Consider the following 24,557-nt stretch of genomic DNA (forward strand, 5'->3'; position numbering starts at 1 on the left):
GGATTTTCCCTCTGGACCCTTTGGAAGGGTCAAGAGTGAAATTCACCATTTGGGCTTGATTGTTCATTTTTTAAACTTCAATTTTCTCCTGGAGGCAAATATAGATCGTTTTCCATCAAAGGAGCAAGGTTTCAAGCCAAAACAAGGGAGCAAAAAAGGTTTATGATGAATTTCGCTCTGGACCCTTTGGAAGGGTCAGGAGCGAAATTCACTTTTTGGCAAGAACATAGCAATTTATCCTACATCACGCCAACGCCTAGCCAAAACAAAGAAGGAAATAAGAGCTACAAGGATTTTCGCTCTGGACCCTTTGGAAGGGTCAGGAGCGAAAATCATGATTTGACCTTGATTCTTGCTTTTTTCAACTCTAATTTTCTTTGGGAGGCAAACATAGACTACTCTCCTTTCATCTCCATCTTGGTCTTGACTTTAGCAAAGGGGAAAATGAGTGTTTTCAAGAATTTGGCTCTGGACCCTTTGGAAGGGTCAGGAGCAAAATTTCAATTCTAGGCTCAATTCACCTTCAAACTGACTTGACTTTGTCTTAGACTCGATCCTAGATCCATTTCCTTCCATATCCTTGCAAACTTGCTCGACCACTCTTTGACTTAGGCGAGATCTTGAGTCTTTGGTGAATTTTCGCTCCAGACCCTTTGGAAGGGTCAGGGGCGAAAATTGAAATTCGCTCTGGACCCTTTGGAAGGGTCGAGAGCGAATTTTGACATTTTAGCCTCTTCGTTAGGATTATTTTATGGAATATAACATTTAAGTATAAGAAAGAAGAAAGATATATTCCATATATACTTCCAGGATGTTTGAGAGTGGTTTCGGACCTCCAGGAGTTATATTGCAAAATCTAGTTTTTGGAGGATTCTTCAGTTTTCTAGACAGTCAAATTTCAGGATCAGGACATTCCAGACTTAGCCAAATTTTAGGATCAAGACATTCCAGACTTCATCACTCACCAACTCGACCTAACTCAGACCTTCAATGATGATACTCACTCACCAAGCAAGACACAATTAGCAACATCTTTCTTCTTTCTTATACTTTAAGTTATATCCCATATATACTTCCAGGATGTTTGAGAGTGGTTTCGGACCTCCAGGAGTTATATTGCAAAATCTAGTTTTTGGAGGATTATTCAGTTTTCCAGACAGTCAAATTTCAGGATTAGGACATTCCAGACTTAGCCAAATTTCAGGATCAGGACATTCCAGACTTCATCACTCACCAACTCGACCTAACTCAGACCTTCAAGGATGATACTCACTCACCAAGCAAGACACAATTAGCAACAAGAGCAAAACAGGCCCTAAGGAAGACTCTCAAAGAAACCCTAATTCTGGGGCCTGTTGTGACCATTTCACACATTGCCCCATTTGCCAAATGGGGACCCCCTCTTTTTGCTTTTGTTTTGCCTGTTCTTCTCTCTGTTTTTAGGGTTTTGAGTAAGTGAGTGAGTTGTCTGGGCTAGGGCTAAGCCTTAGGGGTTTCTTTTGGATATTTTTCACGCTGAGTCCAGTCAAATTTTGAAAGTTATTAAGCGTCCTTCCGAGGGTTGATTATTGAAGTAAGATAAGTATGTCTCAGGTTAGGTCTAGTCAGGGTTTTTTGGGAAAATTCAAATTTTGTTTAAGTGTTAGCATTTTGAAGATGAAATTGTATATTCTTGCTTAGGTAAATTTTGATCAGATTTTGGAGGCAAGATGATGCCTAAAATGACAAAAAGTGCTCCCGTCCCTCTCCAAGGGACGAAGGCAAAAGTGCTCCCGTCCCTCACTGAAAGACAAAGGCGAAAAGACTTATTGGAGCCATTCCTGGCCTTGTTTGGTCAAATTGAAACATCAAAGGCATAGTGAAGGACGAAATGAACATGATAAAGCATCCAAACTTGATGGAAAGCAAAGAAATGATGAAGTTTTTGCCTAGAAGGTAAAAAGTGCTCCCGTCCCTCACTGAAGGACCGGAGCACTTTTCTTTATATGCACAATTTTAGACCTTTATTGGACATTAACTTCTAATCATAGCATGAAGTAAGATGAAATCTTCTCTAGCAAAGGAATTTCAAGGTGAAAAGTGAGACAATTTGGCTTAGAACGCAAAAAGTGCTCCCGTCCCTCACTGAAGGACCGTGCCACTTTTTTTAAATTTGCACTATCTTTGCAAGGTTAAGGTGATTTTATGATTTGAAGAGGTTAAGGGTGATTTTATGATTTGAAGAGGTTAAGGGAAGCATGTTTTGTCCATTGAATATAATTTAAGCAGTCTACAAAGGAGAAAATCAACCCAAATGACAAAAAGTGCTCTCGTCCCTCACTGAAGGACCGTGCCACTTTTTCAAGTTTCTCTTCATTGTTCGATATTTCATGATAAAACTTGACTTGGATGGGAAAGACGAATGATGTTTTATGCCTTGGACGCAATTGAGAGGTTTAAAGAGCAAAAGGTATGCCAAAATGACAAAAAGTGCTCCCGTTCCTCACCAAGGGACCAAGACAAAGTGCTTCCGTCCCTCACTGAAGGACCATCCCACTTTTCTAAAAATACAAATTTTTTGCAAAGGACAAGTCAAGTTGAAGGACAAGAGATGGCGATGCCTCAGGTGGATGAATCTATGGAGTCAATAGTACAGAATGATAGACCTGAAAAGGGGAAGGCACCTCAACATTCATCAAGTCGATCTCCCCAAGTCAATGAGCTACATGAAGACAAGAATGATGATGAAGTGATGTCTCCCCTCCGAGAAGAAGAACCTTTGCCTAAAGAAATACAAGTCAGAGAGACAAGATCCGCCATTCCAGATTGGTTGAAGGAGAGATTGACAAGGGTGATTGTGATTGAGGATGAAGATAATGTAATTGACTTAGAGAGCCTTGTAGGGAATTCTCAGGAAGTAACAGAGAAGAAGAAGGTCACCAAGATGTCCAAGATGATCAGAGATGAGACAGGATCCAGGAAGTTGCAGATAGCTACACCGGCAGTGGACAAGTATGAAGGTGAAATCCTTGCAGAGGAGTATGATGTAGAAACATTTGAACTTGGTCCACTCACTGTTGAGCAGGCACTGGATGAGGCAATCAATTCATTTGAGGCACTTAAAGACAAGCTTAGGGAAGAAATGGAAAAGAATAGAAAGCTTGAAAGAGAGGTCGGTGCTTGGAGAGGCTACTTTAGCCATCTCAATCAGCCCTTGGGACGTCAAGATCCAACAGTGTCTCCTGTGCAAGCACTTCCCCTTGAATCAGTTGGCGAGGCAGAGAGAGTCAAGAGCTTGGTTCAGCTTATGAGCTCTTAGATTGACAAATCCCACACAGTTGCCGTTGAATTTGCAACAAGAATGATGCAGACAATCCACCGAGCTATCCAGGTCCTTGAGATCATCCACAACCTGATGATAACAGTAGCCGCTTTTGCTCACACTAGAGATGTTATCATTCCTGTTCTACAAGTAATCAGGCAAACACCAAGGAAGATCCTAGCACAAGAAAAGATAATGGATGGAGGAGCTCATAGTTTACTTTAGTGGTCAACTCTACTCCAAATGAAGGAGGTTCTTTTCGAGGACATCAACACCAAATGCAATCAAGTTGAAGGCGTCATCCATCCAATTCAGGACAAGGTGTTTGAGGTGTTATGTACCATTCTGGGCAGAAGGATCGAAGTTGAGACAGATGTGGACCTTCAAGAGTTGGAAGAAAGGGTCAAGGTCATCTTTTGCAAGGATGAGAATGTCATCACAGATGGGCAACGGGATCAAATGTTCGCTACTATGCTCCTGATTGAGAAGATCAAAGAACTTGAACATGGATGGGATGCGGCTCTTCTCAAGGCCTTTGATCAGGTTATCCACTTGGACGAATGAGGAATCTTCCTGAGATTCCTATTGCTGAGATTGAAGGAATTGTGTCCAGATTCATTGCATATATTAAGAAAGAGCATTGGAAAGGAAATAAGGTTCTAGAAGAGAGGTTGTTGTAGATGATGTGGCACCTTAATTATCATTGGTCTATGTTTCCTAGATTTTTGTGCCAATTAAATATTTGGCTATGCATTTAATATTGTTCAATAAAAGGGGAACTTTTTGTAACAAACCCTAATTAGGGTTTAGGTGTCAAAATCTCAGCCGTTGATCTTCTTTTGATCTGGGCCGTTCATTGTAATTGAGGATGCTATATATACCCTCACTCATTTTCATTTTGTTATTAGATATTATATTAGATGAGAGATTAGAAATCAGATTTTAGAGAGAAGAAAGTTATTTTGTAGCAAGATTGAGCATTGAAGAAGGAATTTCAAGCAATTGTTGTCTATTTTGGCTTTGAGATCAATAAAATATTGAAGTTATGGTGTTTTATTGCAATTCTTGTGGCTATCTTCATGGTTGTTTACTTTCTTGAATCATTCTCGGTCGAAATAGTATTTAAATTTGAAGGATTAAGTGTTGGGCTTGATCTTTGGTGAGATTCACGTTCCAAACCACTAGCTTCTTACTGATTGTAAGAATGCCTTGTGTGGTCAACTGGAGATATTTGGATTGCTTAAACCTTCAATCATTATTGAACTATTGATATGTACCTTCATGGTAGTGTCTATGATCCTTGATGAATTGGAAAATCATTAGTCACCTTAGAAGATCGCATCAATTTCAGTAGAGTTGTTATTCCTTGGCAATACTGAAATTGGTAGAATCTTACCAAGTCTAGCCTACATTGAGTCATTCTTAGGATTAGATTAGAATTCATCTCTTGCAAACCCTACCTTTTGATCTTTTTTGAGAACTTGTTAGTTTTAGGAAATTTTGTTCATGCAGCTCGGAAAACGTAAGGCCCTTTGATGAAACAGCATTCACAACGACCACTGGTGCTTATCCACACGTAGAGACCCTACATCGAAGAACCTTGGAGTCATCCTGATTGATCCTTTTTCGCGACATCTTCAGCAATCAGAGGCTTTATTCAAGAGAGGATAAGGTACCCTTGGGTATTTTATTCTGTGTTTGATAGTGTACAAAATACATGTCAACAGGGCCCCAAAGACTCACCTCGGCTCAAGCAGAGCCTGCCATCCTAGTGATCCCCCTGGCGACACTCGAAAAGCAAAGGCTAACAGACAAAACTCTAAAACCTAGAAAGCAAAACCTCACAAAGCGAAAAAAGTAGGGGTCCCCATTTGCAATGGGGCGATGTGTGAATACGTCACAACATATAGTCAATGGCAAGAAGAATAGTCTTCCTCTGCTTGTAATTCCACAACTCTAAAATATTGAGGTATCTAATCTCAACTTTGAAAGGAAATTTGCAGCTGTAACAAATTATTTTCACATAACACCAAGAGAGGAAAATATGGAAACAAGTACTCATAATCCACAATGCAAAAGAACAAATAAGCATACCATCAATATGACACAATATATACTCTGGGAAAACCCTCATGAGGGAAACAACTAGTCTCCAAAACTTCTTCCACACTCAATGTACTATCTATTTTATGAAGAAATATTACAATACACTTGCAGAGTCTCATGCAAGAATTCTAAAACATCAAGCTTTTCAATTGTACTTCATGTGAATAAGCAAATGAGAATAAGTCCAAAATCAAGATATGCCAAAAATTCATGTAAAGAGGGGCCAAGAGGGAAAGCGTCCATGAGAAGCATGGAAGAGGTTTTCAAACCCAAGTCAGTCACAATGAGTGGCTCAAATCCAACTAGGTAACAATGAGGGTCTTAAACCTGATCATAAAAACCATCATATACTTAATGGTTCACAATATATCTCCCACCATTTTCCACCCAAAGATCCAATGCATGTCATTGTCTAAATCACAATACAATAACATCTCACTTATCTTTCCAAATGCCAAGAAGTTTGCAAGCAATATAATGTTTATTTTGTGGAGTTAGTATGCTCTTCTCAACCCCTATAAACATGGTTTTCCCTCAATCAAGTGGGAGAGTCAAAATCAAAGACTACAATACATTTGCAAACAAAATTAAACAATGAGAAAAGAGAGATGTTGATTCAACACACTCCTTCTCAAGATAAAATAATGCCTGTGGTTGAGCACTCCTAAGAAAACAAATAAAAGAACACTATCTTAAAAAAATCTCATTGAAATACATTCAAGGTTCACTTTTATGAAAATAAAGCTTTTCTTTGTTTCTCATATATTAAGGAGAAATATTAGTCTTGGAATATAATGGAGAAGCAACAAGATAGAACATTCTTCTTCCTTGTCCAATTCCTCCTCTTCACAGTCCCACACAAAATAATTCCACATCAAGAAGTGTTCAAAATCTCCAAACAATCATACAAATGACAACTTTTCAAGAACTCTATCATCTTTCTCAAAAATTCTGATCTTAAAAAACAAAAATGAGCACCGAGCTTTGCAAAGTTGGTAGAGCATGGCTTATATGGGAGTGCCATGCCACACATCTTTATCCAAAGGATGAGGAATATGGCCTCCCGCTCGCACATACAACCACCTTTTACAAAACATAAATGCAAACCTATGTTTCATATGTGTGCACTGCTCCTACATGGCTAAATTATGGTGAGGTGGAGTGTGCTCTATGCATTTCACTTCCAAATTCCTTGGGAAGAGAAGAGGATGGCTTGGATAACTCACACTCAACTCCTCCACTCTAAGCACAAACCCGAAAGGTACTTCACCCATAGGTACATGCTCAAGAGAGATATTTCCACACAAAAAGAAATAAAACTCATATTTTACACCCTTCTAAAATGGCCATAAGTGCAAATTTGAGTGTGCATTAAAAATAATCTCATTTTAAAATTATAAAATATCAAAGTTTCTCAAATACACTATTAAAATTACCAAAATGAAGTATAGAACTTATGAATTAAGGAGGTTTATCACAAGGGATCCTGGTCATCTCTCAAAAGGTAAATGTCATAACCAAGAATTGCAATTGAATAACCATTTCTTGAAGGGGTGAAGTGGGAAATATAATTAGGGGTTTTGATTAATTTCTTATTGTCTTGTTGGCCAACTATATATATATAGTGGATGAGGGGCCTACTCTTGTTTATAAAATAAAAATTTAATTAATTTTTGGCACCAAATTTATCGACAAGGTTGCTGTAAAGTTACAAATTTCTACTAGATTTTTTTCATTCTTTTAGAGTGAGTTTCATGAGATTTGGTGTTTGTATCTTTTTGAGTAGGAAATTTTTTCTTTTTAACCTTGGTCTATGCCTGAACAGACAGCGATTGTGACTTCATCTCAATTGCTTCCCCTGGTGCCTCCAGCTTAGGGACAAACTTGATGTCTGAACAACAGGAGCCTTTCCAATATGTATATCTCAAACCTCCTACATGGAAAGCATTCTAAAAGGATCAGTATTTTTGGAATCAAGAGGTGGATGTGAGGCATGAGGCATCTGATTGCTATTTGAGGGGGAAAAAAAAAATTATGTAACAGATTTTTTTAATAAACATTTAGGATCTCTATCATCAGGACAAAAACATATGTATTTGGACTGCAGGTGAGGGCTTCTTGTCTAAAAAACTTTATTGTAGTACAATGATGCCTTTTTTTGTATAACTTTGAAGGGATAAACTAAATTAAATTGAATTAGTTGTCAATCACACCAATTACTTTTATCTGTTAACACTTCTAGTTATCACTATTAATGGTAACTACTAATTTTAAAAAATGAATCGGTTTATTATATTGATAATAGGTATCCTTAACTAGGCACCCAGCGCAAAAATCTGTTAAAACATCTTTGCAAGAAGCTTGATTTCTAATATCTATTTATTGTTTAGGAATTTATAATTATATATACATTCTGAAAACATGAATCCTCCATCATCTTCTCCTTCATTCTTTTTTATAAATTAATAATTTGTGGATTATTTAGAAACCATTCCGAACTCATTTGAATTTTGTTTTGTTGTATTTGCAGCTCGCTGGCCAAATTTCCTTTGTGTTTGTTCAGTTTTTTCATCAGGCTCTGTTCAACTTCGTTGGTCTCAATGGCCCGCAAATCAATCTGGCACATCTCCAAAATGGTTTGCCACAAACAAAGGGTTATTAGGAGCTGGGCCGAGTGGCATCATGACAGCTGATGCTATCATAACTGAGGCAGGCACAATGCTTGTAGCTGGTGTCCCTATTGTAAACCCATCAACAGTTGTAGTTTGGGAAGTTACACCAGGTATTGGAAGCAATCCGCAAGCTACTGTCAAGACAAGCACAGGAATTGGTGTTCCACCTTCATTAAACCCTCCATCATGGGCAGGCTTCTCCCCATTGGCTGCATATTTGTTCAGCTGGCAAGAATATCAATGTGCAGAGGGAAAAAGTACACAATCACAGCATGCTGTAGAGGCGATTGATCCCATTTTACTCAACTGCTCCCCAGTTTCTAATTTCTCTGCTTATGTAAATCCTGAAAAAGCAGCTCAATCAGCAGCAACTACCACATGGGCGTCGGGGGTTTCTGCTCTTGCATTTGACCCATCTCGTGGAGGGTCGGTCTTAGCTGTTGCAATTGTTGAAGGTGAGACATTACCTTCCTCCTTAGTTAGGCACTTTCTCTAATAGTAAATGGCAAGGCTTTCTTACACAGATTTTTCAGACATGCTGAAGAATGTTGTTTTACTTTTCAACCATGGCATATGGAACTTGTGGATGTAACCTCAGTTTCTGTTATGCAACGTGATCTTTTACTGGCATGGTTTAATTTGGTTTAGCTGGCACTGAAAGACTCATGGTTCTGTGGCCATATGTAGGATAAATATATGGATATGTTGCTAGGCCACTGAGCAACAATTGTGTTACAACATTGAGTTATGAAACAATGTGAAATGCTAATAATACATGATTATGTCTAAGACAATGTCTGTTGAAAATTAATACCAATTAGGTAAAGTGTAAAACCTTATGAAGATTAAACTATTCAACTTTATTTCTTCTCAATATTCTAAAATAGAAATGGCTTAGCACAAACATTTTACAGTTTATGTTCAAATATTTTCAGTGTTCATAAATCTTTTTGGTCGAGTGCTTGATTTTTGAAAATGAATATACACTGGCAATGATCCCTTCAAATCCCATAAAATAAGAAATTAAGGTAGAAAAGTTACAAAAATTGCAAAATGGATTGACATGCTAGTTGACGTAAGAGTTTAATAATAATGTAATGTGACTGCATTATACAATTTTAACTATGAGAAGGAAATAAGAAATTCAGTAAAAGAAAGAAGCATTGAAGGAGTTTATTATGTATGTATGCTGTCTAAAGTACTGAAAAACAAAGGTAAGGACCCTTAGGAAAGTGAGAGTGTGGAATTGGCTTGTAACCCAAGAAAATTAGTATCATCGATTGTGTTTTTTTGATATATTAGTTGTTGGTTCTTTAGGGCACCTCACCTATTTAATAAAATGATTACATCAATGGTTAAAATCCACACAGAAACCAAGGCTAGGAGAACCAAAAAAGCAGTCCCTGAAGGCCTGTGAAAAAACATAGACAACCTACAAAATGTCTGACAATGCCTCAACCTACACATAATGTGCAGGACCAGGAGTGCTACCTTCTTTTTCAATCTCCAAGCTCCCAGGTTCCACAAAATCTTTCTGAGCAGCGCCAGTAACCTCATGCTTGGAAAGCACAGAGTAGGTTAAAAGGCTCAAGATCTTGAGGCATCTATCCCAAAGAATGACTCATAAAATTTCAATGTAAAGAACTAGGCCTTGGTTAAAAAGAGAAAAATCATTAAAGCTCTTATTAATAGATACTGGAAAACACTTGGTAGCAATATACCAAATATTGTCCACCGCATCTACTCCCAAAACTTCCTTTAAAAAATGAAGTGTAGTGAAATCACACTCCCAAGGAAATGCCAGAGCAAAATGGAAGCGTAATAGGATACAAGAAGGTTACAATGAAAAACATGAATATGAACTGCTATAGAAGAAACATCTAACATATGCTGATGTTGCAGTTCTTTGCAGCACAATTACTCTGTCATATTGACTTCGCACACTTCATACTCAATTCGTACATCACCAAATCATCCCACACCTTGCATGGTCTCCACAAATGATCTATCCTTCATTATATATCCTTTGCAACACCACGAAACATCAATTAGGTTGGCTCCAATAGAACCTATCAAATGAAACGTGTGACCCAATATATGTTGGCTTCAAACACATGTAGCATGAATGAAAAAAGGTTGCCGATCAACCCAAGACATAACTGAACCCCAAACACATCTTAACACATCCTTCAAAGCCAATAGGATATGTCTGGATCAACTGCAAGTAAAGGAACAAGATGAATTCAAAACTATTATTTGTTTACCTTTACAATACCGGGGAGAGGCCGGAATCATCATGTAGAACAAGATGAAAGCAATGCGCACCATCTACAACACATCTACAACCATTTCATGATGCAAGTGATCATCGAAAGCTAGTGCAAGTAAAGAAACCTATTAATCTGATAGAAATAGAGCAATCCGGGCAGACTGTGACACTTCAACATATTGAATTTTGCACTGCGAAGCACCAATTCATTGAAACTCACATTGCCGAGTTTCTCCCGTGCATGGGTAGATTTACAAATGAATAAGTTAGTTGATATGGGTGTTCCCTTCACTTATGAAAGGACGAAGCCAGAAGATTCTACATCCGAGGATGATCAGAGGACTACCAGTGATGTCAGGATTCATGCAGATGAAGAGAGTCAAGCTCCCAAGAGAAGGAAGAACACGCCAGGAGAAGTCAAGGACAGAGGGAAGAAGATTGACGAGGTGAAGAAGAAACAAAAGACTATCATTCCTCCACCTATCATTCCTTCACAACCTCTCAGTGTCTCATCAATCAAAGTGATTGAAGTAATAGAACAAAACAAGGAGACCCAATAGTGTTCCAACACATTGATACTACCAGGGAATACTCAGGAGTTACATGCCGTAGCGACATGTGCACCTCCTAATGAGAATGATGATCAGCTGGGATCCCCTACTATCCTTTTGGAAGTTAGTTTGGGAAATGAGGTATATGATTGGACCAGGAATAATCCTGATGATGATGATGATGTTATCTCAGCATTAAGAGGACTTGATCAGGATATATGTCTCGATGATGGTATGGAGATGGCCGCTATTCCTGAATGGCTGATGAGAAGTATGGAGAAAAGTAAGAAAATGAAGGTACAACCTATTGACGACATTGATGACTACCTAGGTAGGAGTGCTGAGGAGAAAGAACCCAAGAGAGCGGAGATTTTGTCGCACATAGCTAGAGATTAGACAGGAATGCGGATTGCGCAGATTGTTGTTCCTATTGCAGGTGTGACAGCGGACATTGCTACTCCTATGGATTTCCAGATCACTTCAGTTGCCCTTGGTCGTACATCCAGAAAGCAAGAATTTCAGGAGGTTGGTGAAAACCTCAAGGCATTCAATGCAAGGTTAGACAGAGTGATTGCGGAGAAAGAAAGGTACAGAGAAGAGAATATCAGACTTAGAGAGTATATTGCAGGGATAAGGCATGAAAATCCCATCCTTATTTCCCCTATTGCAGTTGACCATGGAATGCATTCACACTATGAGGCAACGAGAGATACATTCTCAGAGGTGGAAAAAACTAGATTGAGAATACAAGAAAGCAGGCAAATGATTTCCTTACTCAGTTTGTCCATGCATATGATAGGACAACAGGGCTCGCATTTAGAATCCAGTATTTGGAGGGAGTTTGGGAAGAATTCCGGCCTATTCAAGAGAAGACTATTCCACGCCTCCAAGCTTTGAAGAAGATTCCTAATTCCACCTTGGTCAGCGAGAACATTGTGCATAGTGGAGACAGATACGATTTCCAGGGTTGGTATTGTTCATTAGCCATGAAGAAATCAACTTATGAGAATGCCCAGTCGAGTTGTATGGAGATGGAAGGATTGATTCAGGACATTCAGATGAAGATCCTTGCCTTGATTGAGGAATTATTGGGTGTTGATGTTAGTGATGCTAGTGGTTTACACTTAGCCGAATTAAGAGACAAGATGAAATTTATGTATTTTTGCCAGTTGAACTCTTTGAAGAAGAGTCAGATAGATGACTTGGTCTCTTTGTTGATTCATGTTCATAGTTTGCAGAAGCTCATGCCAGAATGGGAGAACACTTTGGATGCTTGCTCGGATTCACGGGACGTGATTGATTTACAACAGGATACCTTGCCTAGCATTTCCATGGAGGAGTTAGATTCAGTATTGGCTGGATTCTTGGAGTTTGCTAGGAGAGAGAGAGAGAGAGAGAGAGAGAGAGAGAGAGAGAGAGAGAGAGAGAGAGAGAGAGAGAGAGAGATGCAAGGAGGAATCTTCTAGAAGATTCCCTATTTGATGACTAGGTATCTTTTTATTGGGCCATATGTAGGTGGCGCCATTTTTGATGTAAACCCTAATTAGGGCAATTCTAGGATTTTGTTGGCATGATCTCGGTCGTTGATCTTGGATCAATCTTGGCCATCCATTTTGTAAGAGACTCTATATATGCCTCTTTGTCTCTCATTTGTAAGAGAGTTTTTGTAGAATTGTTGGTATATGCTGCAGCTATTTGAATCATAATCATTGTTCAATTGTTGGTCATTTTGCTCTTCAATTGTTGTCTTTGCATTCATGGTTCTCAATTCCTCCAAGTTAGATTACAATTTATTTTCATGTATGTTAGATTGAGTGAAAGATTTGTTGAATTTATTTGTGTGGAATCCTTAATCCATACCACTAGCCTCTTGCCGCTGGTAAGTGCGCCTTGTGTGGTCAATTGGAAATTTAAGTAAGCTTAACTTCAACTATTACGTGTCCCTTAACAAGCATCAACCTGGATGGTGTCAACGTTTGATGGTGATAGCCTGAAAACCTTTAAGTATACCTTAGACGATTGCACTAAGCTTGTGTCAATACCTGTTTGTGAGACCTCGCCTAGTTTGATTCCACTAAATCCATTCATCATTTCCTACATTCCTAGGCGTAGAATAGATTTCCTGAACCCTATTCCTTTTGCCCATTTTTAGTAAGAAGTAAATCCAAAGCCATATTGATAAATCTTAAGTTGTCAGCACACCTATTCCGCATCATTCATGATAATTCAAACATTTGCGTAAGTCCCCAAGTGAACACAGCAATTCACATCGACCATTGAGTTACCCACTCGTCAAGACCTGACATGTAGAAAGCTTGGAATCATTTTAGTTGATCTCATTCTTAGCATCTGAGGTGATTTTGTTCAAGATAGGGTAAATTACCTTGGTATTTTATTCTGAAATGTTTTGTGCATAAAAAACCCATCAACATTCTTTTGGCGCTAGAGGGAGAGCTGAGCATTATCATGTCATGAGCATTTGAACTGCAGATTCTATCAATTCATATTTGCAAGGAGTCTTCGCGCTCAACATTCTTCGCAATCATTCGAAGATTATGTTCTGGAATGGTGTTGCCTGAAGAAGAACCTATCCAATGTGAACAAAGAGATATCATTTCACAATTCAACACTCTTGCTTGGAGAAACCAAAGTAGTCACGTTGAATTCAGACAAGTGAGAAAAGTGATAGACAAAGAAGAGCGGTTGGGAAACTTGCTTCCGATTATCATTGTTCCTAGAGCAGTTGATCGTGAGAAGCAGTCTACCAATCAGCCTGGAAGAAATTGAATCCGTTGAAGATTTCAAGTTAGCATGGGACTCAATGGTGCTCCCTGATCCTAATAGAAAGAACGAGCTTGAATTGGACGAACTTGAGTTCAAGCAACTGAACCTGGGAGACGAAAGAAAGATTATATCCAGTTTGAACAACTTTGCCTGGGAAGTGAAAACAAGTGCACCACAATACATCAGACTTTCTTTTGTCTTGGACGAAGAAGAAGAGATAGCTGAACGAATTGACGAACAAATTGAGGAGCAAATTGAAAGAGATTTACTTGCTCAAAGATTACAACAAGTCCGGATTGATCCTAGATAGATCACGCTGGAGCGCATCAATTCCTTTTCACCCGAGAGACTTCACAAAATTCTAAGATCAACTCTTGGAGAACGAAGACATTGTGAGTTGAGGACTCCTCGCAGATCCAGACTTGGAAGGTGGGAGGCTTCACCGAGTTCAGATATAGCAGAAAGAGATAGATTATTCAGTGAAAGGGACATGCTGAGAGAAGACAATACTTTTCCAGATCCTCCAGATCCAAATCAAGAGGAAGCTCAACAGTTTCAACAAGAAGACCAAGAGATGGCCGAGAATGCTACTTGGTTGGTTACCAACCCGTCACCACTCGCTTTCGATGACATTCATGAGATGCCGGAGAATCCGAAGAATTTCTGTTCGAAGTACAATGCTAGTGACTCAAGCCGGACGACGGAAGATCGCATCAAGATGTTTGAAGACCATTTGAGAAATAGATCAATTGAGTATGGAGATGTGGCTTGCATACTTTTTTCCTATTCCTTAGGAAAAGAAGCGTATCTTTGGTTCATCCATTTACCTGCAGGGTCCATCACCTCATGGGAAGAATTGAAGGAGACATTCATTGGAAAGTTTGGAATCCAAATTTCCCCATCGGAGTTGCATAGACAGTTTGTTGAGTGTAAAAGACAAGAGAATGAACCTATCAATTCACTCCACAACCGATTCCTGAAAGCTTATATAAGGTTGCAGACTCCTTATCTTATTCCAAATGCTCGAGAGATATATTATCATGCTCTAGATCCACTTACAACTATGTTTGTACGAACTCGTCCCTCTCCAGCAAATTTGAACGAAGCATTTGCAAAGGCGATAGAAGTTAGTAAAATATTGCGTCAGAATCTTAGTGGACCTTTGCTCAATTTGGGGTCGCCCGCGGCCGCAAATCAAATTCAGAATTTAAGCCAAGCTTTGGTGCATCATACGCTGATAATGAATCAAGTTCCACAACCGATGTATCCAGTTGCTCAACCATCAAATCAGTTGGTACTCCATCCTAGAGCACCCATTTCTCAAGCCCCGCAGACGCATTCAGTGTACCTGCAAAATGCCGTGACATCCACGAGGACACAGGAGGAGAAAGAAGAAATGAAAGAGTTAATAGATCAAGTAAAGAAATTATCTATAGAGGTTACTCATTTAAGGAACCAGAACAATCAGCTCTACAGTATGCATAGAAATTATCAAGGTGGTAATCAAAGCAATAATCAAGGTTACCAAAGTAACAATCAGAATTATCAGAACAACAATCAGAATAACCAAGGATATCGTGGCAATAATCAGAATTATCAGAAGAGAACGTGGAATACTGTGCCCAACAATGGAAATGTGCCGTCACCTCTTGACAATCTGCCAACTTCGGAAAGTCGAGCAGCTGATAGAGTCTTCCTCGCAGAGGCTGCCTTATCAAATTGGTGCAGATTACACAACACTAGTCAGCATTCAGAATTGCATTGTCCCGAATTCGAGGTTGCTGCTGATATTTTCTAGCAGGAAGTGCGAAAAAATGAAGTATCCGAAAGCACTCCAACAACGGGATATGAAATTGTCCCCACTACAAGATATGACCAAGCATTAATCATTGAGGATTTCAAGTTTCCTCCAGTTTATGAAGAAAGTTTAGTGTGCGAACACGGCGGGAGATTTCCTCTAGAATCGGCGAATGGACCTATGGTTCCGCCTAATTCTCAGTTCCCACCTGCTTCAACCAATGGGCCTATTGAAGATCCAGACTACTATTTCCCACCATTGAATAACACTGTTTTAGTTGAAGGAATTAAAGAAGTTTTTCATCAATCATCAGGAAACATTGGACCAAGAGTTTATTAGAGGAATCAAGAGCCTTTAACTACTTTCGCTCCTCCGAACAATTTTGCTACGCCACCAAATCCAGGTGCTAGCAATACACCAAGCTATCCACAAGATTCACTTGAGTATAGATAGAAGAACATTCCCCCTCCAAGAGAGGAGTTGAAGTGGCCGAGTCTATGTGTGTTGAAAGAATTCAAGAAAGTCAAGGTAAGCCTACCATTGTTCGAACTAATGAAGGTATTTGATATCAGAGATACATTAATGAATGGACTAAATGAGAATACTGCCGGGAGAGCAACAACTCAGACCAGTTCCAACATTCAGAGAGGTTCAAATGTTCCTCAAGCAAGCATAAATGTGGTTCAGGATGAACCAAATATTCAATAGTCATCAGAAGAGGCATGTATAGTTCAAGATTCATCTAATGTGCCCAACAAAGAAGAGTTAGTAAAGACGGCAAATGTGCCAAAGAAAGAAGATATGCTAGAAGGCAAAGCTTTTCTCACAAGAGATAATGTAAAGAGAGTTAAAGGATTCACCAGTTATAACTGAAAATCCTACCAAGGGTGAAATCCTTTCTGAGAGTGAGATTGCTTCTGTTGAAATCGCGTTTAAAAAAGATGAAGTTTCCAAAGAAAGTGTGAAAAAAGAAGAGAGCTTGCAAGTCCATAGGGATAAGCCAGCAGTGAATTATCAAGATGAGCCAGCCCCATTCTTGCTTTCAGTAAGGATATTCAACAAGCTTTTGCATAATTGTTTGGTAGATTCCGGAGCTTCAAGTAATGTAATGCCAAAGGCTATATGCGGACTTTTATCCCTTCTCACATGGCAGACTTTGATTCATTTGAAGGGGCGGAGTTTAGAGTGTTCAAGAAGGCGAACTTTGTGCATCATACTTTTTAACTTGGGCGGACTTTTAGAGGTAGGCATCTTCCTTCATCCACTTGGGTGGACTTTTCACCTCTTAGGCAGCTTGGAGGGTGGAGTTTGAGCTGGTTCAAGAAGGGGGACTTTCGAGTTCAACTTGGGCGGACTTTTTGCTTCCTAGGCACCAAGGCGGACTTCTTTGACATAGGCATCACCTCAACTCTTCATGGCGGACTTTTTAGGTATCTCCACTTACATCTTGGGCGGACTTTTCAACTCTCTCCATAGGGCGGACTTTTTCAACTCTCTCCATAGGGCGGAGTTTGGAGAGTTCATGACTTATCACCTTGGGCAGAGTTTTGAGTTCTTGAGCACCTTTAGCACGTGAAGGCAGACTTTGTGAGTCTCCATCATAGGCGGACTTTTCATGCTCATGCCACTTTCCTTTCATGAGGGCGGACTTTTCAATTTCCTGCCATAACACTCACCATCAATCATTGATTAGCCAGACTTGGAAAATATTTGGAAAACTTCAAAATTCCACAATTTCTTCAATTTTAACCAGATTAACTTGAAATTTGAAATCCATGCTCAGGCAAACCATCTGAAGCATCATGACCCCTAAAATGTAGGAACTTAGCTTTTTAGGTCAAAACTTGTACATTTTTGATCACGATCGAAGCAGGTCAGTGGAACCAATGCAAACCCTAGGTCCCCACTTTGAAAAAGCAAAAACCAGACGTCCCTAAAAAATAGGGAAATCTTTCTAAAAATAGCCATTCCGGGGATCGGGCTAAAAATGCCGAAAACGAAACTTCCTAAAAAAATAGGAAAAAGTAGAAAAAGCAAACTTTCTAAAAATAGAAAGTTGTTCAAATTTGTTCAAATCAATTGCGTTCTTCGTCCTTTGGCCTTTCTAGGCACTTTGACGACATCCAGACTCTGTTATCACTTGGCTTGCACAAACTGACTTTCAATCTATAGGACTCAAACCGTTCACAACTTGACAGAACCGAGCAAAACTGAAACGGAAGGCCACATGCACTAACAAAAAACCCTAGAAAGCAGGAAAGGAGAGGGTCCCCATCTTCAATGGGGCGATGTGTGAAAAAGGTCATTTCAAACTTGTCTGGCCATTTCAAACTTGATAGTATATGGGTCTCCTCTTTTGATTAATTCAGACAATGTTTTTCATACTCTCACTTTGAAAGGAATTTAGGTATGCAGCAACACTTCCTACTCTTACCTATTGAGGAGTTGTGCGAATTTCAATCTTTTAGAATTACATAAAGTAGATGCACACTCAAAATTGAAAAAACCTTATGCCAAATGGGATGCCAACTCTTCCACATGAAGACAAAATACACAAAAAGAGTACAGAATGCATAGAAAAGCATTAAAATTGAACTTTAGGAATGCAGGGTTGAGACCATTTTTCCAAAGAACCTCGTCATCCAAACTTTAACTCCCAAATTTTCGATAGGAGTTTTCCATAGAGAAAGTAGTGGTCTAGTTTGGGGCCTTGTTATATTGAGGCTTGACATTGCAAAATTTCACCTTTGAGCTATCTTTGGCTGGATGATTTCAAACTAAGGTATGCCTTAAATCTGAAAATTTAAAGAAGTAAACTGCAATCGATTTTTGAGAGCTCCCCAAAAATGTGAAAGAATCAAAATAATTTTGAAAATCATGGTTTGAAGAAAAAATTTATGAAAAACACAAAATCTCAATGGTTCACTCAAAATTTGATCACAAAAGGATGAGAATAAGATTGTATCTTCCTAGAATGAAGACATAACCAAAAAATTGCAATAGTTTGCGAGATATGGGTAGTTCTTCATAATCAAGATTTCACCCAGTTTTGCCCAAATCGGAGCTCTGATACCACTTGGAATGAAATTGCCATATCACTAAAGTAGACTCACAGTAATAGACCATGATATGATGAGAAAAAGAGCAGAATGCTGAATACATAACCAAGCCACTTCAAGGGGGTGACCTCAATAACCTTATAATAACATCAGAATTTGCAAAATGTGATGAGATGTGAGAGCCTTGTTCATCTTTATGTACAGACATAATTAGGAAGGGTACCACTTCATCCTAATTAGGTTCGCTTAAAGGAACAACTAATTAATGTTTGGAAATATAAATGATAAATGTTAAATGTGCCATAACTCGGCCCACACATATCCTAATACATGCTATATGTTGAGGATGTAGCAAATAAAAGCTTTATTTGCAGATTTATGGGTACCTACCTAGAACACAAAACCAGTAAATGCTTGGATCGGGCAAATTCAAAATGCATTTATGACCAACTTCACTTCCCAATGAGAATGAGGTTGGATCTTCAAGGGATGCCCATGGTTCATAAAGGAATCAGGCCTCTTCATGAAACAGTGCTCTCCAATTTTCAACCCTATAGAGGATTCAGGTACCATACTGCTTTGGATCAACAAAACACTCTCAGAAAATTTGGAGCAGATGCAGAAGAAAATATAACAGCAAGCAATATAAATGACACTCAATCCTGGTATCATCAACTCTTCCCAAGTATCTGTTAATATATGTCATCTGCCAGATAGGATTATTCTGGCTCTATATGGTATTGAATGAAAGCAGCCTATCGATTATTACCATATCGCCTTTGATGGCAAATCTGTCATGAGCATGTCATGTAGCCTGTGTGTGTCCCTGTAATATAACGACTTCTGAGAGCCACACCCAATAAATGACTTCAATCTCATTGAATGTCTGGATACTTAATGCCTTGTATGGATCAAAATTCTTCAGATCTGCAACCAGATGAAAACACATTTTATAGAGAATACATGGATAGGAAAACCAAAAATTTTTAATCTTTCTAGCTAGACCTTAGCAATCCTATTGATCCCCTTAAGGAAATGACTAGACACTGAAGATGTTGTAGACGGTTAAGTCTTTCTTCAACGGGTCAGTTAATAAAGAATGTTCACTACCATTGCAAATTTCAACTATTGCTTTCATTTATATTAGTAGCAAGTCTAAGCTTTTCCTGGGCTTTCATTTATATTTTAGGAGCAAGAATGTAATGTCCCCATTTTTCCTAGCCTTTTATGAAGATTTAGCCTTTTGGCTAAATGGAGGAATAAGGAGAAATTAATTAAATTAATTTCTTATAAAGTCATAAAATAAATTAAAAATTAAAAAGTGACTTTATATTTAATTAATTTAATTAAATAGTGACTAAAGTATAAAATTAAATAATTAAAAATAAATAATAAAGTGTACCTACCCTCTTCTAGAAGGAATCTCATGATGGGTTATGAAAAGGATAAATAGAAGAGGGTGATGATTGATCAGGCAGATAGGAGATTTGGATTGGGAAATTGATGAACTGATGCGTGGCAATAGTTGAATCTTTGAGGACGCAAACCTTGAGCAGTTTGGATAGAAGGGCTGGACGAAACCCTAGTTCTTCATTTTGGGAGTAGGTTCGTGACGGAATCTACATCGGTGCCTAATTTGTGAAGTCTTCTTTCGAAGACAAATTTGCATTAGAGTGGGAGACATTTCAGTCTTCCAATCTGAGCTTATTGAGGTTTTTGTTGCATGCCATGGTGACCATCATGAAGGATTTTTAGAATGGCCGAACTAGGTGATCACTACTAGCCGATTCACTAAAGGAGGAGAAACCGAGTTTGAAAGAAGAGATATTGGAAGTACATTGTTGGCTGGTCCAACATTATTCAGTCTGAAGTATACCCTGCTGTGTATATCCATATCCTTCGATTTTGTTCATTACTTCTCAAAGAGGCTTCGAACTTCACACTTGAGATAGGTGATTTGAAGAGCAAGGTGGGGTGATCCTTCTAGGAGTAATTTGGAGGTGATCTAAAGAGAGTTCGGCCACCAATCAGAATTATATCAGAATTTCGGGTCAGACTGTTCACACCCACGATATTGGTCATTACATCACAAAGAAGCTTCAAATACCACATTGGAGCTTATCGATTTGAATGAGGGAGCAGGGTGCTTCATTTATTGATAAATTGGAGGGAGATCGGCTGCCAATTGTTTGCAAATCTGAAAAATCGGACCTGACAGTCATGTTCATCGATTTGGCTTCCAGTGCATACAAAAGGGCTCATAAACCATACGACACCAAAGGCGATCATATCTATAGCATTTACAGTGATCAATTTGGAGAAGATTTTAGGCGATTTGGGCTACTGCTTCTCCGTGATCTCAGTCCAAGGTTACAGCAGCAGGGGCGTCATTAAAGGGTGGTCAGTTTGCCATATACAAGGGCCTAAACAAGTGATTATTAGCTTCCATCCCCATGGCAATTTGTAATCAGGTTCTTCTATCATCATTTTGTGTACTATTTCTTGATTGTGATGTCCATGGCAGTCATATGTATTCAGACTAGCTGAAAATAATTGAGTTTGTTATCAGGAGTCAAGATAATATTGATGCATTGTAATAAGTCTTATGGTCTCAATAGTAGAGCTAGAAGTTTGCATTGAGTCTGCTTTATATTCTATGTACTTTCCTGAGGACACATGCCAACTGTTTGATATAATGTCAGTAAGCCTTTGAATCTGATTTTTGAGTCTAATTTGGTGTTAGGACGTCAAAAATTGGTAGTAGATGCATTCTAAAATTCCAAATTTTCAGAGATAATCATTTTAGAATGTTATTCCATGAATCAATGCTTGTGTGGTGAATTCAATATCAAACTGAAAACAATCTGAGACAGCAGTCTGCATAACACGCAACATTAGCAAACAGCATAACACAGTTCTTGACAGCAAATATCTCCTTGTTACGATCCTCAAAAGGACGGGGGATATTACAAAGAATGTGGTTTCAAGTGTCTTAGAAGGGGCGTTAGGCAAATGAAATTTGTCGATTGAATCAAACAAACTAATTTTTTGAGAAGGTAAACTCGTGAGAAAGAACAATATTGGGACTCGGTGAGTCTTGCAGTTCCAAGTCTGGATCAGGTTTAGTGAGTTGGCAGCCTTGACTGACACTCTCAGTAGAAAAGAGAAGGGAACTATTCCTCTTTCAAGTTGCAATTGAAATAAGAAAATTGTTTATAATATCTCTTTTTGTCATTTTACAGATGAGATGGTCCAGGGCATGGATAACCGAAGAAGATGGTTGCTCCTAGTCCATGCCTTGCTATTGATACAGTTGCCTGTGCTACTTGATTACAAGTCTTAACTACGTTTTCCTTGTTTCTTACTGTAGCCAAGTTAAGCTCTCATCCATGTATCCATTTTCTCTCAATTTGGAAATATCTCATTTTATCCTTAATGTATACAATATACATTGTGAAAATTTGAATCAGCAATAAGGGAACCGTGGAGTGCAAACCATGCCTTTTTATATTCAATTTATTTTTCATTGAAAGCTTTTAGAGGAAAAATTGTGGCTGTTGTGGAGGGCTTGTTTTCCATGTCTAGTCCCTTAACTTTTAGGTTATGCTATTTAAACTTCTTTGTAATCTTATCTATAATATATCATTGTTCATGATAGCTATGATGAAGAAAGCTTAGAATTTATTTTGCTGCAATCTACTTAAGTCCATTTGTTGTGAAATTTAAGTCAACATTTGCTGTGAAATTTAAGTCAACATTTGTTGCTACTGCTTTCTTGTCTTCACTGTTTACCAGGACTGTGCTTGGAGGTTTTTAATGTCAGCAGAAGTTATGCTAAAGCTATTGACTTAGGCATTTGTTCTATTTGTTTTGAGATGCTAGTTTGTTCTGCAACCATGCTAGTTAGCCTCTTAATGAGTCATTCTAGCATTTTAACCTTTATTTTTTGTTATGATTTACATATTTTTGAAGCTCTGTGAATTTGCTCTTATACACCGATGGTTGAGAAGGCTTTTTAAGTCACATTTTTGGAAGATATCTTATTGGGAATTAATCATTCCTTTGGTTACCAACATGTATGAGGAGGTTGGCATTGACGTTGTGAGATTGAAGTCATCAAAATGCATTGTGCAAGACCATTGAAATCTAGAAAAAGATACCTGCAAAGTGACGAAGCATCCAGCAGAACCTGCCCAGTTTCTATTCAGAAAGTGTAGTTCAAAATTACTATTAGTATGTTAAATAAGCCTCTGCACATTATGAAAAAGATTCCATGAAAAAGAGTTGATTGCATATAAAATGTAATAGCCTACATAATTATTTACAATCAAGAGGATCCAAATTTCTCCAATCAGAGCTCCATGTTGGAATTGGCACAGTTGGATCTTAGATTATGGTTACTTCTTTACTGTTATCCATTTTCAGGAGACAGATGTACTTGCTGGAATGTTAAGCTGCGAGGTTATGCAACTAAAGCTATTTTATCAGCAAAGGATTATAGTTATTGCTTTGATCAATTTATTTTACAATTTATTGAACAGTTTTTCTTTCTATGCACAGGGATCTGTTGAATGGATTTTCAACTTTTTGTTAAATGCATTTTAAAAATTAGTTTAAACAAAATAATGATACTATTTGTGAAAGTAGACATTTATCTTTACAAGTTTCCTGTCTGGACAGGACAATATATGTCACCACATAATCCTGATGAGGGACCCTCTCTAACCGGCTGGAGAGTGCAGCGATGGGAAAGTTCACATCAGCAGGTTGCTCTGCATCCCCTTTTTGAAAATTCTAGTTCTAATTCTGGTGGACAATCACCCATGACAACTATCTGGACATATACTGTCAATCAAAGCATACCTCCAATGAAAGGCTATAAAGCTTCTCGGTTAACTGCTACACAAGGAAATTTGTCTGGAGGCCAAACTTCAGGAGATTCTGATGGTCTTAATGGTGAACATTATAACCCTGAGGATGTAAATGAAAACAATGATGTACGGATGCTTGCGAAAATTGGCTTTTCGGGTCACGATGGAGAGGTTGCCTTTGCTTTTCGCTATGGTGATGTATACTTATTCTCTGGCAGCAACTTTTCTAATATAGACTATTACTGTGCCCCTGTTGGTGCTTCTGTTGCACTACCTGCTTTCTCTTCTACAAGCTGTTGTCTAGCATCTGTTTGGCATGATAACAACAAAGACTGTAGTGTTTTGAAGATTGTGCGTATTTTGCCACCTGCTGTTACCAATACTCAAGGGAAAAGCACCTCAGCAGCCTGGGAGCGCGCTATAGCAGATAGGTATGCACCATTATTTTCTCTGCTTTCATTAATGTTCACTCAGAGGGTTTGGACTTTGATGCACCTTTGTGCTTTTGCAGGTTCTGGTGGAGCCTCTCAGTTGGAGTTGATTGGTGGGATGCTGTTGGTTGTGCACAAAGTGCAGCTGAAGATGACCTAGGTAAATGTTGCTGTTTTCAGTAGAACAGAATTTCGTGGTGCCTTGGCATACTTTCTAGTATCTTGTAATTCTCAGCTTCATCTGAGCAACTGGGACTAGATGGTGTCTGCTGAACTGTTTTTATCTTTTAAAAAGAATCAGTATTTGCACATTTATGCAGTCAAACATTGGAGTTTACGAAAATAGGATGTTTTGAACAGAGTCTCTCAAAGCAGATAGTTTCATTGTAATTCAACAGAGTGTGTACTAATAAGGAACTATTATCAGGCTAATTTAAAAATTTGTTTTTAGTTGAAGCCTTCAGTATTTTTTATAAATACACAACAAAGACCATCCAAAAGAGGCAATAGATGTAATGCAATATGCTAACTGAAACTAATCTAGTATCCTAATCTCTTCCTAGTGTTGTAATTGCTTTTCCAGATGAGTACTTGCACCAGACAACAAAGTGGAATAGGAACTATCTGCAATCCACTCTCATGAGTCCCACAATTCCTTCTTAATGCTCAACTCATTCTCTGCACTGACTACTTATTGGCAGAAGATACTAAGAAT

At 38.5% G+C, this 24,557-nt stretch overlaps 1 protein-coding gene across 4 annotated transcripts in view; it reads left to right on the plus strand.

Annotated features, from left to right (window-relative positions):
- The window catches only part of LOC131052566 (mediator of RNA polymerase II transcription subunit 16), a 133,601-nt gene that overhangs the window by 70,868 nt on the left and 38,176 nt on the right, over positions 1–24,557 (plus strand). For 3 of the 4 annotated variants that reach the window (XM_057987153.2, XM_057987159.2, XM_057987175.2), the window contains 3 exons: positions 7,938–8,534; positions 23,221–23,842; positions 23,923–24,002. In XM_057987153.2, the coding sequence (XP_057843136.1) occupies positions 7,938–8,534; positions 23,221–23,842; positions 23,923–24,002 (1,299 nt within the window). The remainder of the gene's footprint in view (positions 1–7,937; positions 8,535–23,220; positions 23,843–23,922; positions 24,003–24,557) is intronic. The other variant, XM_057987168.2, reaches the window with a different exon arrangement.

Source organism: Cryptomeria japonica, chromosome 8 (genome assembly GCF_030272615.1).
Source record: "Cryptomeria japonica chromosome 8, Sugi_1.0, whole genome shotgun sequence".
In the NCBI taxonomy this organism is placed as follows: Eukaryota; Viridiplantae; Streptophyta; class Pinopsida; order Cupressales; family Cupressaceae; genus Cryptomeria; species Cryptomeria japonica.